Source organism: Dama dama, chromosome 3 (assembly GCF_033118175.1).
Source record: "Dama dama isolate Ldn47 chromosome 3, ASM3311817v1, whole genome shotgun sequence".
Lineage (NCBI taxonomy): Eukaryota > Metazoa > Chordata > Mammalia > Artiodactyla > Cervidae > Dama > Dama dama.
In genome coordinates this window covers 30,021,733-30,046,806 of record NC_083683.1, presented here as the reverse complement: position 1 = coordinate 30,046,806, position 25,074 = coordinate 30,021,733, and the positions used below count along the sequence as shown (strand labels likewise).

The window sequence follows — 25,074 nt, the reverse complement described above, 5'->3', positions numbered from 1 at the left end:
TAGGTCTGATTGTGACATGGGACAAAAATTGGATTTTATACTACACCCAGTGGTGACCAGCTCAGTGGCTGGACCAAGAAACTCCGAAGCACTTCCCAAAACCAAACTTGCACCAAAAGACCAGTCACAGTCACTGCTTGGTGGTCTGCTGCCCGTCTGACCCACTACAGCTTTCTGAATCCTAGTGAAACCATTCCATCTGAAGGCATGCTCAGCAAACTGATGAGATGCATTGCAAAGAGCGATGCCTGCAGGGGTACTGCTCAACAGAAATGACACAACTTCTGTTGGGCCCAAAAGAGAAAGGGCCCAATTCTTCTCCATGACAACACCTGACCACACATCACACAAGCAACATTTCAAAAGTTGAACAAATTGAGCTCTGAAGTTTTGCCTCATCCACTATATTCAGCTGACTTCTCGCCAACTGACTGTCACTTCTTCAAGCATCTCAACAACTTTTTGCAGGGAAAATCTTCCACAGCCAGCAAGAGGCATAAAATGCCTTCCAAGAGTTTCCGAAATCCCAAGGCATGGACTTTTATGCTACAGGAATAAGTAAACTTATCTCTCATTAGTAAAAAATGTGTTGATTGTAATAATTCCTATTTTGATTAATAAAGATGTGTTTGAACCTAGTTCAATTGATTTAAAAATCACAGTCTGAAACCACAATTACTTTTGTACCAACTTAATACATCCCTAGTATTTTGTATTATAACTGGAAGCTTGTACCTTTTGACCACGTTCATCCAATTTCTCCACCCTCCAAATTTCCTATTTGAAAAAAAACAAATTTCGACCACTTCTACGAAAAGTAGTCACTCTTTACTCAACTCTTACAGTAATTGTTAAATTTCTTTTTTTGAATTCTTAAATATGTATCTTGCCTATCAATTTAGGTTAGCCAACATGGATAATACATATGATAGTAAACCTAAAGTTTAATGAGACAGCATTCACTGCTGCCTTCTGGTACTTACAATCTTGTGACAGAGATATGTTTATCATATATATTTACACTATCAAACTTTTCTAAAATTTGATTTTTAGGTGTACATGAAACAAATAATACAAAAAACTTTAAAACAATTACTACTTAAAATTTCAGTTAATCTGTGTTTAAAAATGTAATTTCCTAGATACCATGTTTTAGAATGAAGAAAAGTACCAAGGAAACAATAAAACATATAGTAAATGGCTGGGAGCAAAGTCACAGTGAACAGAGAAACATGAGTGAAAAGGTTATGAAAAACACACAACTGCATATAGCTAGCTATAATTTAAGGAGTTATGAAAGTTTCAGAAGTACGCTTGCAAAATACTGGGACACCAGCACCCTGGGGAGAAATGCTATCTTTATAAAAGGCCTCGCATAGGTTACAGCATTTTTTCCTGGCCTCTAAAGAATGGGCACATTCAGAATATAGCCCCACATGGTTTCTAGCAGGTTTCCTCTTGCTGATAGGGTGAAAGCATCTCATTGTCATTACTGCAAGTGTTGAAGGATACTCTGCCTCAAAGTTAGGCATTCTATGGTAATCTGTCTACTTTCCAAGCTTTCCCAGTTTGAGGAACAGGCTGGTCACTAAGGTAATCATTCCTTTTTTATGGAATGCTTATTTTCTGTTTAAGATATCAGGTTTGTTTCGGTGGTTTTTATAAGTAATGTTTCTCTGTGCTGGTCATTTTTCTTTTAATGAGCACTTTACCCATCTTCAAGTTTGTTATTATTTATTTGATATATGTTACCGTTCTTCCCTTAGAAACTAATTTTGCATAGAATATTAAAATGAATTAAATACATTTTAATTAATTGACTTATTAACTTGGTTTGTCTCATTTACCTGGTAAAATTATTTATAATTATGATGCAGCACTGAATTATGAGTTACAAACAAAAAGAATAATAAGATGACTGCGCTTCTAATTCTTACTCTGTCATTAAAACTTTGTATGGTTGTAGACAAACAGGTTATTTGAAAGGGACTTAGTTTTTTTATTTATTTAATTTAATTTAATTGGAGGATAATTACTTTACAATATTGTGATGGCTTCTGCCATACATCAACATGAATTGGCCATAGGTATACATCTGTCCCCCCATCCTGAACACCTCTATACCTCCCTCTCCATCCCATCCCTCCACACTGTCACAGAGCACGGGCCCTGGGTGCCTGGCTTCATGCACGAGCTAGCCTGGTCATCCATTCCGCATATGCTAACATACATGTTTCAGTGCTATTCTCTCCAATCATTCCACCCTCCCCTTCTCCCACTGAGTCCAGAAGTCTGTTCTTTGTGTCTCTATTGTTGCCCTGTATGTAGGACCGTCGGTACCATCCTTCTAGATTCCAGATATATGTTAATATATCATATTTGTCTTTCTCTTTCTGACTTACTTCACTCTGTATAATAGGCTCTAGGTTCATCCACTTCATTAGAACTGACTCAAATGCATTCCTGTTTTTAGCTGAGTAGAATTTCATCGTGCGTATGTTCTACAACTTCCTTATCCTGAAAAGGCCTTAGTTTTACCATCTACTAAATGAGGAGCCAAGACTAAATAACTTTTTAATCTCCCAAATTAGATAATAATTTATAGACAACCACTGTCCAGTAATCTGTATAGCTGTTTCATAAGCCAGTGATAATACCCTAGTTTAAGGAAATGTCAAATTGATGGATTTTCTATACGATCTACTCAAGACTGACTAGATCAAGTCCTGATTACTTCTTTAAATTTATTTTTAACATTTATATATTTATTATCTAATTATATCTACTCATTGTAGAAAGTCTGAAAGGTGGTACTTTTATTAAATCAAATGAATCCCATAAATCATAGATACTGATTAGTAAAATTTTGTTTTTCCACAATTTAAACACTAAAAAAGTAAATTATAAGTAAAATATTTTGCTAGTTTTAAATATTTAGGTTCCTTCTAGCAGTTTACTGTATTAAATAAAAATATGCTATATTTTCCAAAATTATATTTTCTCATTCAATATTAATTGCTTGTGTATTCAAATTCCCTTCCCATATTCTTGTAGGTACTAAACCTACTTTAGCAATTATCATCCTTTTCTATTTTTTAATATACATCTTATTATCTTAGAACACATATACAGCAGTGAAATCGTTGAACTAATGAAAATGAATATATTGTTTTTGTTTTCTGGTTTCTCTTGTTTTCTTTTTTTTTTTTGCTATACTGTGGGGCTTGTGGAATCTTAGTTCCCTGAGCAGGGATTGAACCCAGGCCCCTGACAGTGGAAGCAGAGAGTCCTAACCACTGGACTGACAGGGAGTTCCCAAAAAATGCATGTTTTCACAAATTTTTTCCACAAAAATTTAACCATCAATATTTTTAAAATTGTGGGTCATTGTTTAATGATTTTAAGCCAGTTTTAATTAAGACATTTATGTTTCTCTTATGATAGGCAAAAGACAGTTACTAGCTTTTCATTTCAGACTATTTTAATTTTTACACATGCAAATCAGTTGACGTTTCCTGTGTAAATTTATCAATATCTCTTATGCACAAAAAAACTATTCCCCACCATAGGGATATATATTCCCCTTTAATTATATAGTTTCACTATTAAAATTAGCTACCTATTCCATATGAAATACATTCTGCCATGTGGTGTGAGGCAGATAGCTAATTTCATTCTTTCCAAACATTTAATCAATTCTCCTAGACCAACTTTTATAAAAACTCCCTTCCCTCAACCATATTTAATTTCACATTTATTATCTATAAAAAAATTAATAAATTTTGATCTGTTTCTAGGGGCAAGTCCTTATAGCATCAAATCCTTAAATTTCAAGGGAAATCCTTGAAGCCCGAAAGGCTGGTTTTAAAGCAAAGAGAGGAAATGCAGGGGAAAAAACTGAATATGTGTTTCACTAAATTGAAACACCAACCATGAAGAAAGAGGTTAAACTTCAGTGAAAGTTTAAAAGGTTCCTAATACCTAGTCTTACAAACTGGAAACATTTGATGTGCCATCAAAATTTAACTTGAAAAATAGCCAGGAGCCTGTGTCACTATAGCTCTTTTTGCATCTGGGTATCCTGAAATTCTCTAGGCTTATCAATTTCCTTTATGCTTTCAAGGAAATAAATCATTAAAAATAATCAATCAAACAACTGTTGGAGACAATCCCATAAAATGCTCAGAATTTCCCAAAAAGAGAAAGTGAGATTCTCCATGTGTGTGTGATTCTCTCCCTCCAAATATAATACTATCCACAAGATAATCACAATAAAATAAAATGGCTTAATAGAACTGACATACTTAGAGACTACTAGAAATATATGCAAAGAAGTTATAAATTGTGTTGAGAAAAACCCAAAGTTTACTCCAGACAGAAGAAAAAAGAATGAGTAAATGTAGTACTAGTTTTGGAAGAATTAATGAAAACAGTATTCAGAAAAATAAGATATAAATATTTGCAGGAAACCACCAGAAAAGTATAATAAAAGCATTTTTTATTTTATACACATCTTAGGAATACACTTCATATGTATGGATTAAGCAACATGACTATAATATATAATGAATAATGTATTTTATACTATAAATTTTTATATGAATGTTAATCACTAAGATCAGAAATTTAAAAATTCATCCTATTTTCAATGGATACTTAAAATACGGTTCTACTAACAGCTCATAGAACCCCATGCTCATAATTACATGCTTGGAGGAAAAAAAAAAAGACTTGCAATTTGGAATAAAACTCTTCATGTTCTATTTTAATGCTTTGTTTAATCTGAATATGACAATAACTTTTATCATTATAAATAAAATCACAACTATGTAACAGCTCATGGGGGAGTTAAACGAGATTTTCTTATAGAAAACAATCTCTCCCTACCTATTAGAAAAAACATATATAAATATATACACAGCAAAGGACACACAATTAGTAACGTATTTAATTTTTAACTTCATTTGTATTACTGGTCCATTCTAAATATGTGCAACAAATGATCATTTTCTCGACACTGATTTTTAAGACTATTTTTCATATATGGTTTTTTCCTTCTTCATGATTATGTCTATTTCATCTCAATGTCATCAAAACTGGCATCTTTTAAGAGTGCCTGGATTTGAAATTTAGTTAATTTTCCAAGTATAGCATAACAATACATTAATTTTCTAAGAACAATCCCACTGATATTTATTAACCGAGTAAAAGATTCACTCCATGGAAAGTACCCAATGAAAGAGCAAATTATACATGTTTTTTCTCATTTACTTCTACTGAAGCCTCAGAAAACATATTTTTAAAGTAGAATATATTGAAACTATTTGGGAATCAGATAATAAGGGTATAATTAGGTATTAATTTGAGCATATTAATTTCTTTATAACTCAACTTAAAAATAAGGTTTTTAAGCTTCAGTCTTTTCCTTTACCACTAAACTGGCAAAAGTATGAATTAATGTAACAGGTGGGCTTGTGTGGTTTTAATAGCAGTGAAATATAATCAACTGTCTCACATTTCCAGGAAAGCAAGCGACATCTAGACCTAAGCATGATCCTTCAGCAACCCTAGTACTGGCATGAAAATGTTCAAACTCCCCATAGGGACCATATATCTTCTGGTCCTGGGTTTAATTGAAACTTTAAACAAAATATATTACCTATTTAATGCAGCTGAACTGGAGGCTGGCCTTTGTAGTGTATAGTCTAATGCCTAGCAAATTAATGTCTGTAACTATAGTATGTAATGTAGAATTTAAATCAAGCATGAATGGTAAAAAGAGGAAAAAAAACACTACAGTTTCATACTAAGAAATGAACTTTTAGGAGCAAACTGTGTACATACATTTTATATATTTATTCTCTTTGATACACAGCCAAAAACTCATGATTTCCTTATCTTATTGGCTCCATAGCTTACAAACTGAATTTCTAAAATGTCCTGGCATTGGTCTTCTCCTTTCTCCTGGTCTTGTCTCTTCTGATGATGCAGAAATGAAAGTTCAATGAATAGATTTAGCTTAAAAATTCAAAGTTAATATTCTTTATGGAGGTAAACAAATGAATAGCTAATCCAGTTATATAGTCATATCATATTTGAAAGGCTGACTCACAGATTTTTAAGAGTGCCAATGGAAGCAATCATAAGAAAATCACCAGAACTCGAAACAGGGGAAGCAGGTGGTATAAAAAGCTTAACACTACTGGAGTGTTAATGCTTCCACACTTGAAAGATGTGAAGTTCAAATCTCATACAGTAAAAACCATCTTTTCACAGTCAGCATGCTAAATTACGAGCATTCCACTTAAGAACCACCAGTCATAGAAGAAAAATTAAGCATGTGAACCATCCTGTGAGAAATTTACTCTCAATATTTCTAAATATACTCTGAAAAAAGTGAGGTAAACACATATACACACATAGATACACACACTGGAATAATCCCACAAAAAGAAATCAATCAGCTGAAAATCAGCTGTACAGAGGCTGAGGGAAACACAGACTTCTTTGACAGCCAACCTACTAACCAAACTCAGAGTCTACATCCTTCCAGTGAGTTAGGATACATTTACAAGTGAGAATTTTGGTATTTTGTTCTCAGGAAGTGCATTTGACATCTTGTCAGTTCTCCTCAGCTAAATGAGAGTAAGGAACCTAACATTCTCTGATAGCCATTTATGACACAACTTTCTCATCCCACAAGTTTACATCTCAAAAATACAAATTTTAAAATTTGTGTAAGCTTTTTACTCTAAAAAATGCCCCCAATAAATTCACTGTGTAATCTATTTATTGGTACTTTCAACCATTCTCACTAACTAGCTCAAAGTGGGGAAATTTCACAAAACTGGAAATTAAGTCACAAAATTTCTTCTTTTTATGAAACAATGCTAGAAGAAAGCATCCTGTCAATCTTAAACCTATGTAAGTAAAAGACTTGTTAGTTGCAGGCTGATGGAGGAAAATATATTTTCCAGTACTGAGCTACGATCTTATAAGTACAGGGGTGTGTACAAAAAGAGATCTAGGAATTATCAGAAATAAGAGAATCAAAACAGCATTTTCCTAGGAGATCAAAATAAAGGCAAATAAGTTAATAAATAGCAAAGATCATTATCATGCATTTCCCTTGGAAGAATGTAATCACTCCCCACAGAAAAAGCATGTTACCCAACACAGACATTCATTTAAAAAAAAAATAACAAGAATATATATGCAAATTGGGATAATAGTATCACATTAGAAAAAAAGAAAGCTTGAGATTTTCATTGGTTTGTTTTGGTTTGTTTGGCAAGTCAACATAGCATAGCCTACATAGTTATAAACAAAATATTCTTGAGGCTACAGTAGTACAATTATCCATTTGTTTTATAGCCATTTACTTATTAAGGAAAGATACTAGAGTTTTAGACTAATTGTAAAATCATTTAGAAAGTTCTATGAGAGCAGAAGTCATATGAACTATTTCATTTCATACCATCACCACCTCCATATCCTCCCCCCAACTCAGGACTTGTATCCTTAAGATTTTTTTTTCTTTTTGCATACAGATTTTTCTAAACATAGCTATTGTAGACTGCAACAACAAGGCATTAACTCTAGACTCTCACTCCATGAATACATCATGTCCTTTTGTTCTCAAGATATATTACCAAGACGAAATGGCCTGAATTGCTTACATAATTAAACCCAACAATCACTTTGCATTGAGAAAGCCAAGTAATTTTAAACAGTAAATAGGCTTAAAAATGACCTTTGGGATTGGAAAGATTCATACTGATAGAACTGATTCCCACAATCTCTTAGGATTATTCAAAAACAATGCTTAAGTATACACAATAAGGGAAATAAAGAGAAAGAAGAGAAAAAAATGAAGGTGGTTAAAAGTTATCCTACATATAAAAATGTTTAATATCCTGCATATTTTATACAGATGTGATGAAACAATTTTGTAGGTGCTTCATTCTTTTTAAGATGAAAGGGTTTTTAACATACATTTGACAGGGAATGATATCTATATCCACATATCTATATAGATAAATCTATATGTAAATATAGATATTGTTATTGTTCAGTCACTCAATCGTGTCCAACTCTTTGCAACCCTGTGGACTAAAGCATGACAGGCTTCCCTGTCCTTTACCATCTCCATATGCTAATTTTTAAATGGGCAAAGATAAGTTATATTGACATAGTAAAGAATGCCAGTTTTGGCAAAACAGGAAAGCATTTAAATTTAAATCAGGAAACCACACTTCTGTCTCTAACACAAATAGTGCAATCCCAAACAGATCAACCTAACTCTTTGCATGTGAATTTCCAGCATATAAAATAAAAGATTATGTTAGGAGGATTTTAAAAATATGAATCTTTTATCTCTAACATTCTATGATTCTAAAAATCAATTACAATTTGAGAAGAGGAGAAATTGAGAATCAATAAAGGCCTACAATGGGTGTCAGAATAAAGAATAATTTCAGAGTAAAGAATAATTTTGACTAAGTCTAGGGAGAAAATAAGTAATGAAAAGAAAAGGAGAAAAAACTCTAAATATGATTATTTCAATTTAGAGGGAATACTATATTAATGGAATTAAATTAACTGGGCACTAACTAAGCAGGCTGTTTCACTATTGGTTGATACAGTTAACGATAAAAGAAGGATTTTGACTGTGGTTGTTGAAAGATACGGAAAAATGGACTTCCAGAGAAAATACAGCAATTATAGATAGGACAGAACTAAATAGAATCCACGTTGGTGACTCCAGAGCCATCACTATCTCAAAATTGTATCTATATAGAAATCAGATTTACATTGTTAATACAGAAAGAACTGCCAGAAAATACAGTTAGTGACTTCTGGAGTTTAAGGCCCACAGAAATGATAACGATTACAAAGGAAGATATTAGTATGAACCACTGATTAGGTTGGGCATTTGGTCCAATATTCTTTACCTTCATTATCTCAATTAGTCCTCAAACAGACACTACCATTACAGGCACCTTATGGATGGGGAAACTGAGGCTTCAGTTAAGTAATCTGTCCAACTTTACTCAGCTACAAACTGCTAAAGCCCTAAGTTGAACCTGGAGTCTCTGAAACCAACCCATTTCTTCTGAAGAGGAAATTCAGAAATGAAGTCGCACAACTGGCTAGGAGCAATTTTTTTATGATTTGGCCTCTTAATAATTCATATATTTTCATACCTTACTAATTATAATTGCTGCCTAGGTAAAAGTTTAATTTTTGTTTATAAAAATGATATACAATATCTTTAAAAAAATGATTTGTACATGCTTATAGATTTACTTAATTTTAGATGGGACACAATCCTCAATTATTGTGACTTAATCATCTTGATGCTATGAAATCAAAGAGAATAATGAAAATGTCTATGTGAGTAGATTTTTAATTTTACTTATAAATTGCCACAATAAAAATTAATAGTTTTATGATAAAACACGGAAAATTTTAAGTTGGGATAGCAAGTTAATCAATCTTGTTATTTTCTATTAATACACAAATTCAAAAAATAGGCTCATTTGACGTTCAGGGTAAGTCAACTACTAGCATGCAGCAAGGAGTGATGTTTTTCATAAAATGTTCAAGGGAAGGGGAAACACAAAGGACCAGAGTGTGTGTTTTCTTTAAGCAGCTGCAATGAATTGCGTTATTAAGCAAATAATAGAATTAAAATATAATTGTATTTTTTCAAACATATTCTTTTATTTCTTCTAACCGCTCCAAATAAAAGAAAAAAAAAATGTTTGCATATACACATGCAAGTGCTTGGGGGTAGTGGTCTTCAAGGGGTAAATGAATGAGCCATGAGAAAAATGAGTACTTGCAGGCTAAATCTAGCCAGACATTAAAATCCATCACTGATCCCTAAAGGGCACCAATAATATGCAAATATGAGAATTAGAAAACATATTCAAGGCTGTTGATAAACTTGATAGGATAATCAGCACATGCTGACAGACTAATGAAGCTGATGAACCGATAGGGCAGTTTATCTCCTGGGCCACTCTTTTTCTTGTCAAATAGGGGCTAATCAAAATGTATTAGGAGTCAAAGCCAACACTCAGAGGATATCACCCATTTGATTAGGAGGTGAACTTACTCTCAGAGAAAATTATAGTTTCGTGAACAACTGAAACTGCAAAAGCTAGTCAGCTGACAGACCTTCACATAAAATTAAACAGAAGGCAGCCACTATAATTACGGAAGAAATCTGGAATTTTAAATTATATTGAGATTCTCCCCTCGCAGATTGTTAGAGGGCTTTGCAGAGTCTGGGCAAAGCAGCTCCCTCCTTCTATGATGGAAAATAAGACAAAGAACCAAGCAATCACCCCAGGGACACACTTATCTTTTGCTGCCTATGAGTGCTCAGCATCTGTGTAACCATATGAGACACAGATCCCAAGGTAACAGCTGAATTTTCAATCAAATGTATTTACATAAAATAATTGAATGAATTTTTGAAATTGTTAACTATAGTGAATACCACACTTCCTATTAACAATGAAGATGCCATATGTAGTCTATTGCCAAGGAGCTGAGTCCTTTCCTAATTTAAAGAAAAAGATCTTCATTGATAATCGAGGAAAATTGGGAAATAGTCCTTCCTAAGCATTAGTGTTAAAAATGAAATTATAAACTAAAACCAATATGCCTTAGAGAAAACTAGAGAACACAGTTCTTTCAATATTCACTGTGAAATGAATAGCCATCCAGCACTAATACAGAAATGTTCATTCAACTGATACATCTACATATTCTAGGTACACATTTTATGGACATGTACATTTCACCTGGGTGGACAAAATAATAGTAAAATGTCAAATAGTGAAAGGCGTCAATTTACCTCATAAGATGGTAAGGACAAGAGTACATTGAAGGAAGCTAGATTTTACCTTTTAGTGATACTATCCAAGAGAAAAATAATAGCAACTAAAAATTCTTCAGTGTCCTCTTTAACAGGAGCATTAAATCACCCTGCTGCTGTCCAGGCTAACTAGGGTCAGGATTCAAGAGACAGATGAATATATTAACCTCTTCCAAATCATTTTTTTTTCTTTTTGCTGATGTGTGCCTTGTTTGAGCTCTAAAACTTTTCTAAATTTTCTTTTGTTTAAAAAAAAACAGTAGAAGTGAGTGTCCTTGCCAGGCACATATTTTCTAGTTAGGGAAGGCATGGGATTTTTTATGCGTACTTAAGAGGCATATGGCTATGATCAAATTTCTCAAATCACAGGATACAGAAGTATAAAATAATCCTAGAAATGATGTAGTCACATATAGTTTATATGCATGAGGAAGGCTTACAAATATTTTTTAAAAACTCAGCCAGGTATAATGAAAGGAAAATTTGAGGTTTAATTTGTACTTTGGGAGAAAAAGAAATATTTAATTGGAAGACAAAAACAGCCCTCTCACTTCTCTCCCCTATCTAGAAACAGCAACGTTAATCAACAGGACATCTTAAACTTCGGGGATTCTTTTCAAGAGTCACATACTGAAAAGATGGTTTTTAGGTGTGTCGTATCCATGATCAAATAGCTGTGGTAACAATTTACTATGAGACTGTCATGAACAAATCACAGGTTATAGGCAGATTTTATTAGTAACTCTAGTTCTTGACCTCTTGCACCTAGAAAAATCGATGCCCTCACCTGCATACTTTCTAGAAAATTGAGCTAATTACTCAATGTAGAAATAGAAACAATTGTACTAGAACATTTATACTCTTCACAGTATTGCTTTTACTCTAAAATAATACCCTGGGGCGGGGGGGGGGGGGGGGGGGGGGGAACCTCTTGCAATCCAAACCTTTATCAATGCAAACCACACAAGCTGGCTCATTCTCATCTATTGTAAGCATGAAAATCACAATCTCTATATCCCAGCATGGTTACTTTTGAGAATATTCTGATTAAGAAAATAACATGATCAAAAATTATCAGAAATTTGATAAGCTCATCAAAATCTATATGTCCTTTATTCATCATTTGTAATCTCAAGAGTCTAGCTAATATTTGATACCTACTTTGGTTTATGAGCCCCTTTTCAACAACTCTGGAATCCAGGCAATTTGTTGAGAATCACTATATTAACAATATTTATTTGCTCTTAGAATAGGTGTGCTTTGTGAAAATTTAAATGTGACATCCAATTGTGAATAGGGTTATTTTTAGTGAGGATTAAAACACGATTTATTAGAGATCCATTTAAAACAAGTACAGGTTTTAATTTTTCCACAGATCCCTGAAATATCAATTAAAATATTACTATTTTACTTACCCATCATGTTGTACAAGCTCTGTGGGGCAAATTGCCTAGGCATTTTCTGAATTGCTTCCTTGTATACACTAAGGGCATCCTAATTTAAGAAACAGAAAAAGAAATAAAGTACAAGGCTATTCACTGAAACAAAATAACAACATCTTTCCAAAATTAAAATATTCCATTGTTCTTTCTAAATGGTTCATTAGAGAAAAATTCAACCGAGCTATTCTTTGATATCAAATTACCTCAATTTCTTGAATAAAACCATTCAACCCAGTCAGTGAAGGTTATATAAAAAAATAAGTTTAACAAGGAGTCAAATGTTACCAATACTCTTTAAATTTCTCAATTCACATAGATTATACAATAAAAACAACTAGAAAAATTTACATTTTGGAGTCACCCATAGTCCTCTAAAATTCGTCATTATTTCAAGTCAAGCAATTAAGTACAATCTAAATAAAATATCAACTAATCAATCTTCTAGCTACTGAGACATACTGAGATCATGAAATGCAATATTTTTAAAAATTGCATCTTGATCCTCAGATTAAAGTCTTAAAATATCATGTAAGAGTCTCTGGGGGAGTGGTTTGAGAAAGTGTGTCGTGGTATTGAATGGGAGAGACAAAACCCATGGAGGCAGGCTTCATGTAAGAGATAGGGAACACAGGACTAAGCAATCCTCCTAACTTCCTGTACAAGATCCTGTATCTATCACTTTCCCCCTCTTCCCAATTCAGAAAACAATAAAATTAGCTTTCATTGCATTATTGTGTTTAAAAGAATAAAAAGAAACAAATAGGATTTATACTAAGTCACTTAACATGCAGAGTATAAAAAAGTGTATTTTTTAACATCAGGCAATGAATACAGATAACAATAATAACATGTCTTCAATCATAAAATCAAAGAAATGGTAAGCAAACAACTTGGGCAGTAATGCATGCTATTTCCCTTTCATAAGGAGTCATTATATTACTCTGAGAAAATCATAGTGAAAAAATGTGTTTTGTTTAAATAGAGATTTTTCCCCAAAAGAATTTCCCCATAAAACTCTTTTATTAAAATATGAATTAGCTTCTTAAATTATCAGTGTTCCTACAATGAGATCACAGGTAGAAATCATTGAGACCAGATCAGAACAAGGGGGAGGAACAGGGCAGAGAGGTTCTGGCCTGACCTCATAGTGTCCCTGCTCATGATAGAGTTTCCCCAGGTTGTACAGACAGCTGGTGACCGAGCTCTTGTGGGCATGAGGGTCCTTTAGGTTTTCATCAGGGATCTCAGAGCACTTCAGGAATGTGCGTCGGGCTTCCTCTGTCTTTCCTTGGTTCATTAGAATAATACCTGTGTTTAAATATGCAGCTGAAGGGTAAAAAAGTGGAGATATAAATGAGAGATGATGATGTACACTGTGGAAACAATAAAGCTATTTTTACTTCAACTTCATTTTTATGCATTATTTCTGATTTTAAAAGAAAACCAAGAAATGACCCTCCAGGGAACAAACATACAAAAGAACAATAATGTAGTACAAAGTACAAGTATAACTAATATATATATATATATATATATATATATATATTTGAGGTACCACTAATATATAAATGTATTAGGTGTCACTAATATATATATATGTATATATATATATATATATATATATACATAAAAAGTAGTCTCTGCCTTCAAAGTGTCAGAATACTTTGAGCTTAGAAACTAGATGAATAAAAGTTGTATGTTTCTTAATGTATCAAAACGATAATCAGACACCAAAACATTAAAATTGAGAGAGATGTACTTTTTAAAGGGTCTTAATTTGATTGGAAAGTATCCACAAATAGAAGTATCATGTTTTTTAAGCCATGAGGCTTTAGGGCACCATTTTCATGGAGAAAGAAAGAGATATTTCAAAAGGACTTGAACAGCACTTACAAGCCAGTGTGGGCCTGCTCCCAATCGCCAGCTTATAATAATGCAGTGCTTCTGCAAACCTGCTGTTCTCCTGTAGAAGTAACCCTCTGCGTGAGGAAAATAGAAATTTGGAGACAAGACAGTATTAGCATACATGAAACCACAAATTTTCATTTTATATTTCAAAAATAAAAATGGTTAATGGGGTCATAAAAATGACCTGGTACTATAAAAATAAATCCTGAATAGAAGGAAATGATTCCTCAGGAAAGAAAATGTTTGGAGAGGTATCAGTTGCATTTACGTTGCATTAGAAAGTATTAAGAAGTATTTTTTAAAAGCCCTTTACCCCTCACTGAACTTTCCCCTTGCCAGCAGTCTTTTCTCTCCCACTAGAATTACCAACCACTTGCATTTCTCCCCAGAACATGCACAGTTTTCCATCATTTTAGAAAAGAAACTTGTCTGAAGCCCTAAACTGAAGCTCCGGTACTTTGGCCACCTGATACACAGAGCCAACTCACTGGAAAAGACCCCGCTGCTAGGAAAGATTGAAGGCAGAAGGAGAACAGGGCGGCAGAGGATAAGACGGTTGGATAACACCACCAACTCAATGGACATGAACTTAGGCAAACTGCAGGAGATAGTAAGGGACAGGGAGACCTAGTGTGCTACAGTCCATGGGGTTGCAAAGAGTCCGGATACAACTTAGCGACTGAACTATACATACATATATATAACTGAACTATATATATATATAGACACACACACACACACACATTTAAACCTAAGACACCTCTCCCATTAGCCCTATTGCTTGGGAAATACTGGCCCACAATTGCCCAAAAAGCAACAGGTAACCTGGATCAACAGGATGGAGTAAGAATCTAATCAGATTCCATCAAAGAACACAGACTGAAGGCCATACACATAGTTACTTCTTTATTATTTGGATTTGGCCAAATAAGCTTGAATTTCAGAACATGAGCAAATTTCAGCTCGCTGTTGCGAGACATGCTTTTGTCTACAGACCCTCAGACTCTATGCACCTCCCTAGGAGGCTGCTTCGGTAGTGACTAGCCACATGGATTATCCCAGCGTTTCCAGACCCTGTCCTCATGACCAAAGTGAGAATCAGTTACTATTATGTCTATGAAAATACAGCATCAGGGACCTGGGACTAAGTTCTGAAAGCTCTCACAAAGGGCTCTGTGACCTGTCTTTGCTCTCTTAAAATCAGCAAGTGTCTTACAGGCATTTGGCACCTCTCTTGGACCTGAGTACTACTGTCATCAGCCTCAAACTGCAGATTCCACTTGCCAGCTCCTGAGGTCTTCAAAAGGCAGTAAAATGGAGGTTTGAAAAATGAGAAGCCTACTGGTAAAAACTTATCATTTTGTATTTTAAAATACTCAGCTTATTATTTAATGGGCATGATTGAAAAATAATGAAGTAAATCAATTTTGAAATTAAAGTTGGTTCACTTGTTTTATTAGCATAGATTAACCTCATTATTTCTATTGTTAAAAGAGCCATGTGAATAGATGAAACCACTTCAAATCATATTAAGAGTTACATATTCACAGAAATGTACATATCTATTAAAACTTTAGAGCAACAATTTGATTACAAAATTGATATGCTTTGCTGTTAAGTACACTTTTCTGCTGCCAGGTACAAGGGAAAACAAAGCTTCCTGCAGGATTCAAGAGTCTGTGGAAATGTTCAGTTGTCTTTAAAAGCAAGTAAAATTGATAAACAGAAAGAACACATATACTTTCCACAAAAAAATAATATCCTTTATAAAAATAATTTAGACAAAATGTTTTCCAATTAACTAAGCTCATATATATTATCTCATTTCAGAAACTTATTTACAATCTTTTTTTTTCATTTATTTTTATTAGTTGGAGGCTAATTACTTTACAATATTGTAGTGGTTTCTGTCATACATTTACATGAATCAGCCATGGATTTACATGTATTCCCCATCCCGATCCCCCCTCCCACCTCCCTCTCTACCCGATCCCTCTGGGTCTTCCTAGTGCACTAGGCCCGAGCACTTGCCTCATACATCCTTATTTACAATCTTAAGTGTCTTTCCTTTGAGGCGCAGATAAAGAGGCACTTCTTCTCTGATAAAAAGCTAATGTCATCAGAAGAGAAATTTATCTTAACCCAAGTCTTCCTACTTTCCTTAGGAATTAAAGCTCTCCCATAAGCCCCTCCTTATCCCTTATCTTCAAACTTTTTCCCCACTGCAATTTCCTTTCCCTCAAGACTACAAAAATGTTTGCCTCTTAGTGGAGGGGAGAAGATAAAATCTTACCACCTTATCATTCTTGCATACAACTCTTTACTTCTTACTGTCATGCTTCCCTCCTAAGTCATGTTCTTTTTTTTCATAATGGTCTGTGATATGTATATCCAATGACTCAAATCCCATTTACCCCTAAATCCAATCTAGGCTCTTTCCTAGAATTCTGCTGAAATGTAATAATCAAATTTCCACTAACAATTAAACTCCCCAAAGAGTTTGCCTATATGAATGACCTACTCAACTGTAGCATTTGTGACTATTAAACCCATTTTCCTTCCTGAAACTTTGTTTCCTTAGCTTCTGGAAAGCTGGTCTTCCTTAGTTCTATATCCCTGAAACTATACTTCAGAGTATGAAGAAAAGTGCATCTTTATTCATATTTTTTAAAAGAGGTTGATAATTCACAGATCATTGTCTTTTTCTCCTTTTCTTGATAAGTAGTCTCTGCATGACAATATGCATACATCCAGCTCATATGCTGACTATTCTCAATTCTAAAATAGTGATTTCTCTCCTGACAGCCAGATCTGTTGAAAATCCAGCACCTTACTCAGCCATGTCAATCTAGGTGCTTGTTGGAACTTCAAAACCAATATATCCAAAACCCAAAAGCAATATCTCCTACTTAAAATTATATAAAGAGATAAATGAGATAGATAAAAGAAGAAAAAAATCTTCCCTCAGCAATCAGCACCATCACTCACGCCACTGCCTAAAATCAGGAACCTGGCTATCACTCTTGACTTTACACTCACTCTTACAAGGCCCAAGTTTAAAGAAGTCTCCAAAGCCTACCAATTCTTATTTTCTAAGGCTCTTCACTGTGGCCCCTCAAGGTTCACTTTTATAGATCTAACAGAGCCCTTTTTATCTTTCCTGTCACCTAAATAACTGCAATTGCCCACTAATTAGTCTGCATATAATTACATTTCTAAAGGGCAAATATGCTGTTAGGCTAGACAGAAAGAACATGAGGTGATGAGCACATATCTTGGAAAATGTGCCTAAAGCCCATAAACCTTGAAAATGATGTATTCAGCCTCATGGGCTCCCTGATGCTGATGTATTACGGTCGTGTCATTTTCCAACTCATAAAATACTACATGATAACCACTCCTAGACAATCCTGTCCAGTCTGCCTCATTCTTTGGAGAAAACTAGTCACACACAGTGATGTAGTAGCAAATCACCAGGATTATGTATAAAGTAGCTCTTTGAATTAGAGAGCATCACCCTCTGTATATCTGAATAAAGTTAGCAATGGAGTCCAAGTTAGACACCTATAGTGACCAGTTTCTTATGGCTAAGGATTTAGTTGAGCATCAACTATACCCTAGTACGCCTGCTGCAAATATGAACAAGGCAAATGCACTTGCCTGTGGATGTACCATCTATTCAGGGAGACAAATAAGAAAATAAATGGTGTGGAAAATTACTATGATATCGGACAGAGGAGTAACACCACTCTAGTTCAGGAATGGACAAGGAAAGATTCACGGAGCCCAAGTGCCATTGGCAGAGAGTTGAAAGTAAGCAGTAGTTAGTCAGCAATAAAAAGTATCATCATCAGCCCCATGTTACACAGGGGGTCCACAGAGAATTTACCAACTAAACTTTAGGTTTTATGGTTAATAAGAGGCAAAGGCAGGATCAGAACATAGTTTCTCTGACAATAAATCCCATGCTCTTTCTGAAAGTAAAAAAGGAGAGAGAGAAGATAATTCAGTTCTAGAAGCATGGGTTCTGGATTATGGTTTCATTTGCTCTAATATTCTCCAGATTTTGTGTAATGTGAACTTGAATTGATGCTCAATTCAAAGGACTCACACTGCCATTTTGTCAGTTCAGGATGAATCTGGGTCAGTTGAAGCACTGTAACAATGAAGCTTCTGTTCCTGCTGCTTTCCACATTTACTGAATCCATTCCTTATTTTACTGAAGATTGGACAGTGGGATAGAAGTCCTTCACATCATATAAGTCATGGTGATAGAAAGAGCTAAACTTACTTGGCACTTATAATGTTATATATAATACTTTACATTTACATATATTAGCTTAATTATTACTCATTAATAATCTTGTGAGACAGGATATTATACTAGCCCCATTTTACAGATGATGGACTTGGAGTAAGAAAAATTTAGCAACATACTGAAGGACACACCACTAGCAAGAAGTGTCCCACAATTCAAGCCCAGCTGTCAGGTTTTAGAGGAGGATCTGTATCTTAATAGAGCATTCATAGCAAAGGCTTTCCCACAGCTGTTTAAAATAGATGACCCAGTGTGTTTACATGCTGATCATGTCAATAGAGTCTTCTCTATTGTTTCTATGTAGTACATTAAAAACAACAATACATTTTAATATACCATCAAACCAGAATCTAGTAAGAAATAGTTTTACTCATATGAAGTTGCTTAACAATTAAGGAAACTGGCCCATGCTATTCATTAATGTAAACTTAAAGTATCTTTTGGGTGAGAGATTGAAAAAATGTTGCTGATCTCTAGTAAGTAGTGGCATACACCTTTATGTGAAGATGGATATATTGTAGTGTATTTTAATAGGTTGAAATATATTACTTCTCATATTTTCCCCCAAATGACTTATCTTTCAGGACCACAGTCACTGGAATAAAGCAGTCAGTGAAGAATACAAATTGGGGAAACAGAAAGAATAAATACTTGTTACAGTTGAAGGAAGAAAATACAACTGGATGTACAAAGTACTATTTACTCTAATACTTAGACTAAAGACCACTTTACTTAAGGGAAAAAAACAACAAAATGCCCTGTCTTAAATTGTTTCAGCATTTTGTTAACCTGATTTTGATCATGTTCTAGGAATTACCATTGAGTCTGGAGACTTTCTTTTTCCTGTGAAAGTTTTGCCCATCATTACCCTAGTCTCCCCCAACAACTCCATCTTGGTCTAAATATCCTTTTCTTAACAATCACAAGACTCTAGACATTTGATAAATGAATACCAGTCAAATCCATGGTAACAGTGGATTGGACATAGTTAAAAACAAACAGTGAGTATCAATAGGCATACGACCTCTGGCTGATTCTACATATTGACAGAGGCAGAAGCGGAACACTTTTTTTTTTCTTTTTTTTTAGCACAGTGCTTCTCACTCAGGGATGACTGTCACCCAGGGGACACTGGGCACCATCTGGAAACGTGTATGTCTGTCACAACTGGTGGATGCTATTTGCATCTTGTGGATAGAGGTCAGGTATGCCATTAAAAATGTAAACATGTTAGAAGACACAAGACAGTCACCACAAAGCAAAGACATCTCTGGCCCAAATGTCAACAGTGCTCAGGTTAAGAAACTACATTTAGTATTTCATATGTACTAACTACAATGCATTTCTTTAGAATATAGGGTCCTCCCATCTTTGATAATCACATACATGAACTATATAAAGAACATAGATTGTAAAAAGGCAAAATACAGGGAATAAATTATTTTCTCAATAAAAACTTCATCATCATCTCTACTGACTTGTCATTTAGAAATACAGAAGAATATATTTTCTCATTTTCTAAAGCATGCCATTCCCTACCACTGTCAGTACAGTCAAACAAAATGTCAGTGGCTCTTGGTATTAATAGAAAGTTGCCCTCAATATAGAACTGTCAAAAACATAGAAATCTTCAAGTAAAGCTACATTTTGCCTCAGGTTCAAACAAAGGTCTTTAAAATGGTTGAAATCTGACGTGTTCAAAGTTGGTATTAATAAAGCACATTAGCAGAAGAAAAGTATACTTTTCAAGAATATGTATTGCATTGAGTGAAGCGGACACTTACACAAACCATGGGTGAACAGGATGTGGGTTACATAGTGTCATGAACTGTTAAGACCAGGGAAATACTAAAAAATAGTAAAATAGAAAATTCTATAGAGCTGGGAATACCAGGTCACCTTATCTGCATCCTGACAAACCTGTATGCGAGTCAAGAAGCAACAGTTAGAAACGGTGACAGAACAATGGACTGGTTCAAAATTGGGAAGGGAGTATGATAAGGCCGTGTATTGTCACCCTGCTCATTTAAATTACATGCAGAGTATATAATGCGAGATGCCAGGCTGCATGAATCACAAGCTAGAATAAAAAATGCCGGGAGAAATATCAACAACCTCAGATATACAGAAGATTCCATTCTAATGGCAGAAAGTAAAGAGGAACTAAAGAGCCTCTTGATGAGGGTGAAAGAGGAGAGTAAAAAAGCTGGCTTAAAACTCAACATTCAAAAAACCAAGATCTTGGCATCTGGTTCCATTACTTCATGGCAAGTAAATGGGGAATTAGTGGAAACAGTGACAGACTTTATTTTCTTGGGCTCCAAAATCACTGTGGATAGTGACTGCAGCTACAAAATTAAAAGATGCTTGCTCCTTGAAAGAAAAGCTATGACAAACCTAGACAGCATATTAAAAAGCAGAGACACCACTTAGCTGACAAAGATCCATCCAGTCAAAGCTATTTTTTTTCCAGTAGTCATGTACACATGTGAGAGTTGGACCATAAAGAAGGTTGAGCACAAAAGAACTGATGCTTTCAAATTGTAGTGTTAGTGAAGACTCTTGAGAGTCCCTTCAACTGCAAGATCAAGCCAGTCAATCGTAAAGGAAATCAACCCTGAATATGCATTGGAAGGATTGACGCTGAAGCTGAAACTCAAATACTTTGGCCACTGATGCAAATAACCAACTCATTGGAAAAGACTCTGATGCTTGGAAAGATTAAGGACAGGAGAAGAGGATGACAGGATGAGATGATTGGATGGCATCACCAATTCAATGGATGTGAGTTTAAGCAAACTCCTGGAGACAGTGAAGGACATGGAAACCTGGAGTGCTGCAGTCCATGTGCTTGCAAACAGTTGGAGACAACTTAGTGAATGAAAAACAACAACAAAGAACAGCAGCTTTCTTTTTTTCAGTTTCATTACAACGTAATTTATGGCACGCCTACAACATACTAAATATTGAGAAGAAGATTATCTAACACAGATCAATATTTTTTGAATGAGCTATTTCATGGTGAAGCCATATGAACAAACACTCACAATACAGTGTAAATGAAATGTAAAGTATTCTGGAAACCCACAAAAGGGATACCTTTCCATGATGACAGCCCAGATAAAATATCTACAGAAAGCAAGTGTGCAGGGAATGGAGTTCCAGACAGACCAAGCCCACTATGCTTACAAAAACCCGAGTTACAGAGGGCAGCATTTTCATCTACCAGTAGCAGTAATGGCAAGTTTCATGGAAATTAAATGACTATCTATGTAGGGAACTTTCTGGAAACTGAAAAGCTAAGGCAATTTAAAATTTAGATCATATTAAAAATATTTCAGTAATAAGTTGTTTGCTACTCCCTGGGCAAGAATTCTTAGTCATCAAAATAAAGTAGATAGCTTACGTGGAACACTGCTCAATGCTATGTGGCAGCCTAGACGGGAGGGGACTTTGAGGGAGAATGGATAAATGTATATATATGGCTAAGGCCCTTCTTTTTTCCTCTGAAACTACCACAACATTGTTAGTCAGCTATATCCCAATACAAACTAAAAAGTAAAAAAAAGATAAGAAGCCAAAAAATAAACATATACAGCAGATAGCTTAATGTTTATAGCAATGGTTGACAAAATAATTTATAATCCCTAAGGTCCAATTACTAACAAAAACATCATGTTCATCTTCAATTGAGCCTTTTCTTCTGAATTTTATTTTATTTTATTATACTTTAACACATGTAGGTACTTTGTAACTAAGATTTCTTTCCTCAGATATAGACGCATATGTTTCGGATGTTCAACATTTTCCTAAGGTATGCATGCCTTTGAAATTTCCCAACTGAAGTTAATTAGGATTGGCTTGGCATCATAGTCAAACTTTGCATTAATCCAAATTACCTAGTCAAATTTCCTAATTTAGCTAATGACTCAAAGAATGAGATTTTATATAATTTAATTGTGAAATGATATTAGAGTTGCATTTCTTCTGTTATTTCAAGATTAACGCCTAGTTTTAGGCATGTTCATAATAAAAGATATTTGGAAAAATAAATTATTAATCTCTATTAACAGACAGAAGTGATAATTAATAGCCTGTTAAACTCATAACACACAAATGCTCCCAAATCTTGCTTCATAAAATAGATATCAGGCAAAAGTCTCAAGTGACTATCCCAGCAGTAAATGGAGTGAAACTCAAAAGTCCTTTTTAAAAACAGAAGCTGTAAATAAAGTAAGTTACTATAGCTTGAATTAACTGCAGCAATGCCAAGGTTTACAATGATACAAGAGTTTAGAAATTAAGCACCTAGTATGCACAAGCCACTAAATATATACAAAGAATCAGAATCAATTGGTGCAGTAGCCTTGGTCATGTGACTGAACTCTGTCCAATGAAGTAAAAGCTCAGTGGCCTGAGCACCTCTAGGAAAAGTTCTTAAAGAGGAGGGAGCATGTTCGGCCTTATCCTTCCCCTGTCTTGTTGAGAACAGGTGGAGGCCCTGTACTGAGGACAGTAGACAGGAAACTGAAGGGAGTCCAGAAAACTGAGCTCTTTATGAAAATTTCCTACAACCATAGGACTGTACACCTCTGGACCTCTCTGAACAGAAAATACAATTTTAGGTAGTTTAAGCTAATGTTATTTGGGATTTCTTATCACTAACTTTCTTATCAGTTCTCTACTGATAAAAGAAGCACATGTATTATTTCATTTATGGTTTCTTTTTTGTAACTATCTATAAAATATTTAATATGTAGTATGGCTCTCATAGAAAATTTTAAGGAAAACTTACTTTAATTATATTTGAATGAATACAAAGTATGGGTTGTGTGGTTTTGAGTGATAACCAGATGAGGCAACTGCCAAGTATGAAATTTGCAATTAAAATATTCAATTAAACTTAAATAACTCAAGAGCATAATAGGTGCATGAAATAGGAACTCTTAAATTAAATGCCCAGACATCAGAGTGGTCAGAGTTATCACTCTTTGCCCAAATGAGTAATGCATTAGTAGCATTTTTTATAAAAAAACATTTTAATTAATCCTCTCAATCCTCAAATAACTAAAAAGAAGGAAACTCATAGGAATTATCAAGTGAAACGAAAATAGGTAGAATTTTCTTCTCAGAGGGTTCAGTGAGATATAAGTGACTGAATCTGAGTTCCATGGGAGATTTCAGAGACAAAGTTATACAATTTTTTGGTCTCACATGGCATGTCTATGGCTTTCAGGTCACCCTAGGATAACAAACTTTTTATTGAGGATGAAACAAAAGATCTCTCTCTACTCACATTTTTTTTTTCCTCAAAAAAATGCAACTTTCCTTCTTTCCTTTTCTTTCTTTTCTAAATTAAACCATTTTAATATAATAGGTAAAAATAACCTTTTTACAAAGAGAATTTTGGATAGAAAAGTACCAAGAGAGAAAGGGAATATAAAAAGTTATTTTTACTTAAAACATACAATTTCAATTTATTAGAATAATAATATGTGTGCTACAAAAAGCACAATTTAATTGGATATTTATTTTAAACTATTGTTAAGTTATTATACATGATTATTATATACTATATGTACTCTGAGCAAAATCAAAAGATGTCACTTCTTGAAAAGGTTAAATTCCACTAAACAGGGTAATGAGCACGTCGTTACCCTGCTCTGTATTCTTATTACATGAAGAAGAATGGAAATGGAGATGGAGAAAAAGACAACATCCACGTGATATGAACTAGACAGATGTGCACACATAATTCTATCACATACCTCCCACAGCTGAACCCTGGTTCCCTGGACATCACTTCCAAGTGTCACAGAACTGCCAAGCAATCCAGTGTCAGTGAATACAGTTAAGCCTCCTCTCTGGTATCTTTCTTTTGACACAGACCTATTTATTTGTTCTAAATTTGATTTTATATAAACTTTGCCAACTGAATAAAGTATAATAATGACATCCTATTTCATAAAGATAATTACTTTTTATTCTAACCTATCAAATATGGGGCAGTAAGCATCCACAAAAAAATTGTTTTTATTTTTCCAATGTATTACTAAAACCTCATCAATTAATAATAGGAAAATGAACAAGTTGTAGCTTTTATACTTTTTATGTTAAAATTAAGATTTTTGCCTATGGTCTAAAGAAAGAGAAATGTAGTCTCACTATAGTAACATGTCTGGAAAAAAAATGAAGACTCAGTTAAATGGAGCATTCATTACAAAGATACTTCTGATTTAAAACTTGGACTATGACAGCTAGTTAAGCATTTACTCACATAAGTCCATTTCTATTCTGTAACAGGTCCTGAACAAAATGCTTCACAATTACTATCTTATGTAATTCTCTTAATAAACCTATAAGGGTATAATCCCCATTTTACAAATAAGGAACCACCAAATCAGAATCGTTACTCAAATCCACTTAGTTAATTATTGTTGGATATGGGATTCGCAGACTATATTGTATATTAATATATGCATAATTCATTTTATACCTGTCTTCCGAATACATAA

At 34.2% G+C, this 25,074-nt stretch overlaps 1 protein-coding gene across 3 annotated transcripts in view; it reads right to left on the bottom strand.

Annotated features, from left to right (window-relative positions):
• The window catches only part of TMTC2 (transmembrane O-mannosyltransferase targeting cadherins 2), a 393,432-nt gene that overhangs the window by 121,913 nt on the left and 246,445 nt on the right, over window positions 1-25,074 (bottom strand). For all 3 annotated transcript variants that reach the window (XM_061125343.1, XM_061125360.1, XM_061125351.1), the window contains exons 5-7: window positions 14,227-14,312; window positions 13,475-13,659; window positions 12,307-12,385 (exon numbers count right to left, since the gene is read on the bottom strand). In XM_061125343.1, coding sequence (XP_060981326.1) covers window positions 12,307-12,385; window positions 13,475-13,659; window positions 14,227-14,312 — 350 coding nt within the window. The remainder of the gene's footprint in view (window positions 1-12,306; window positions 12,386-13,474; window positions 13,660-14,226; window positions 14,313-25,074) is intronic.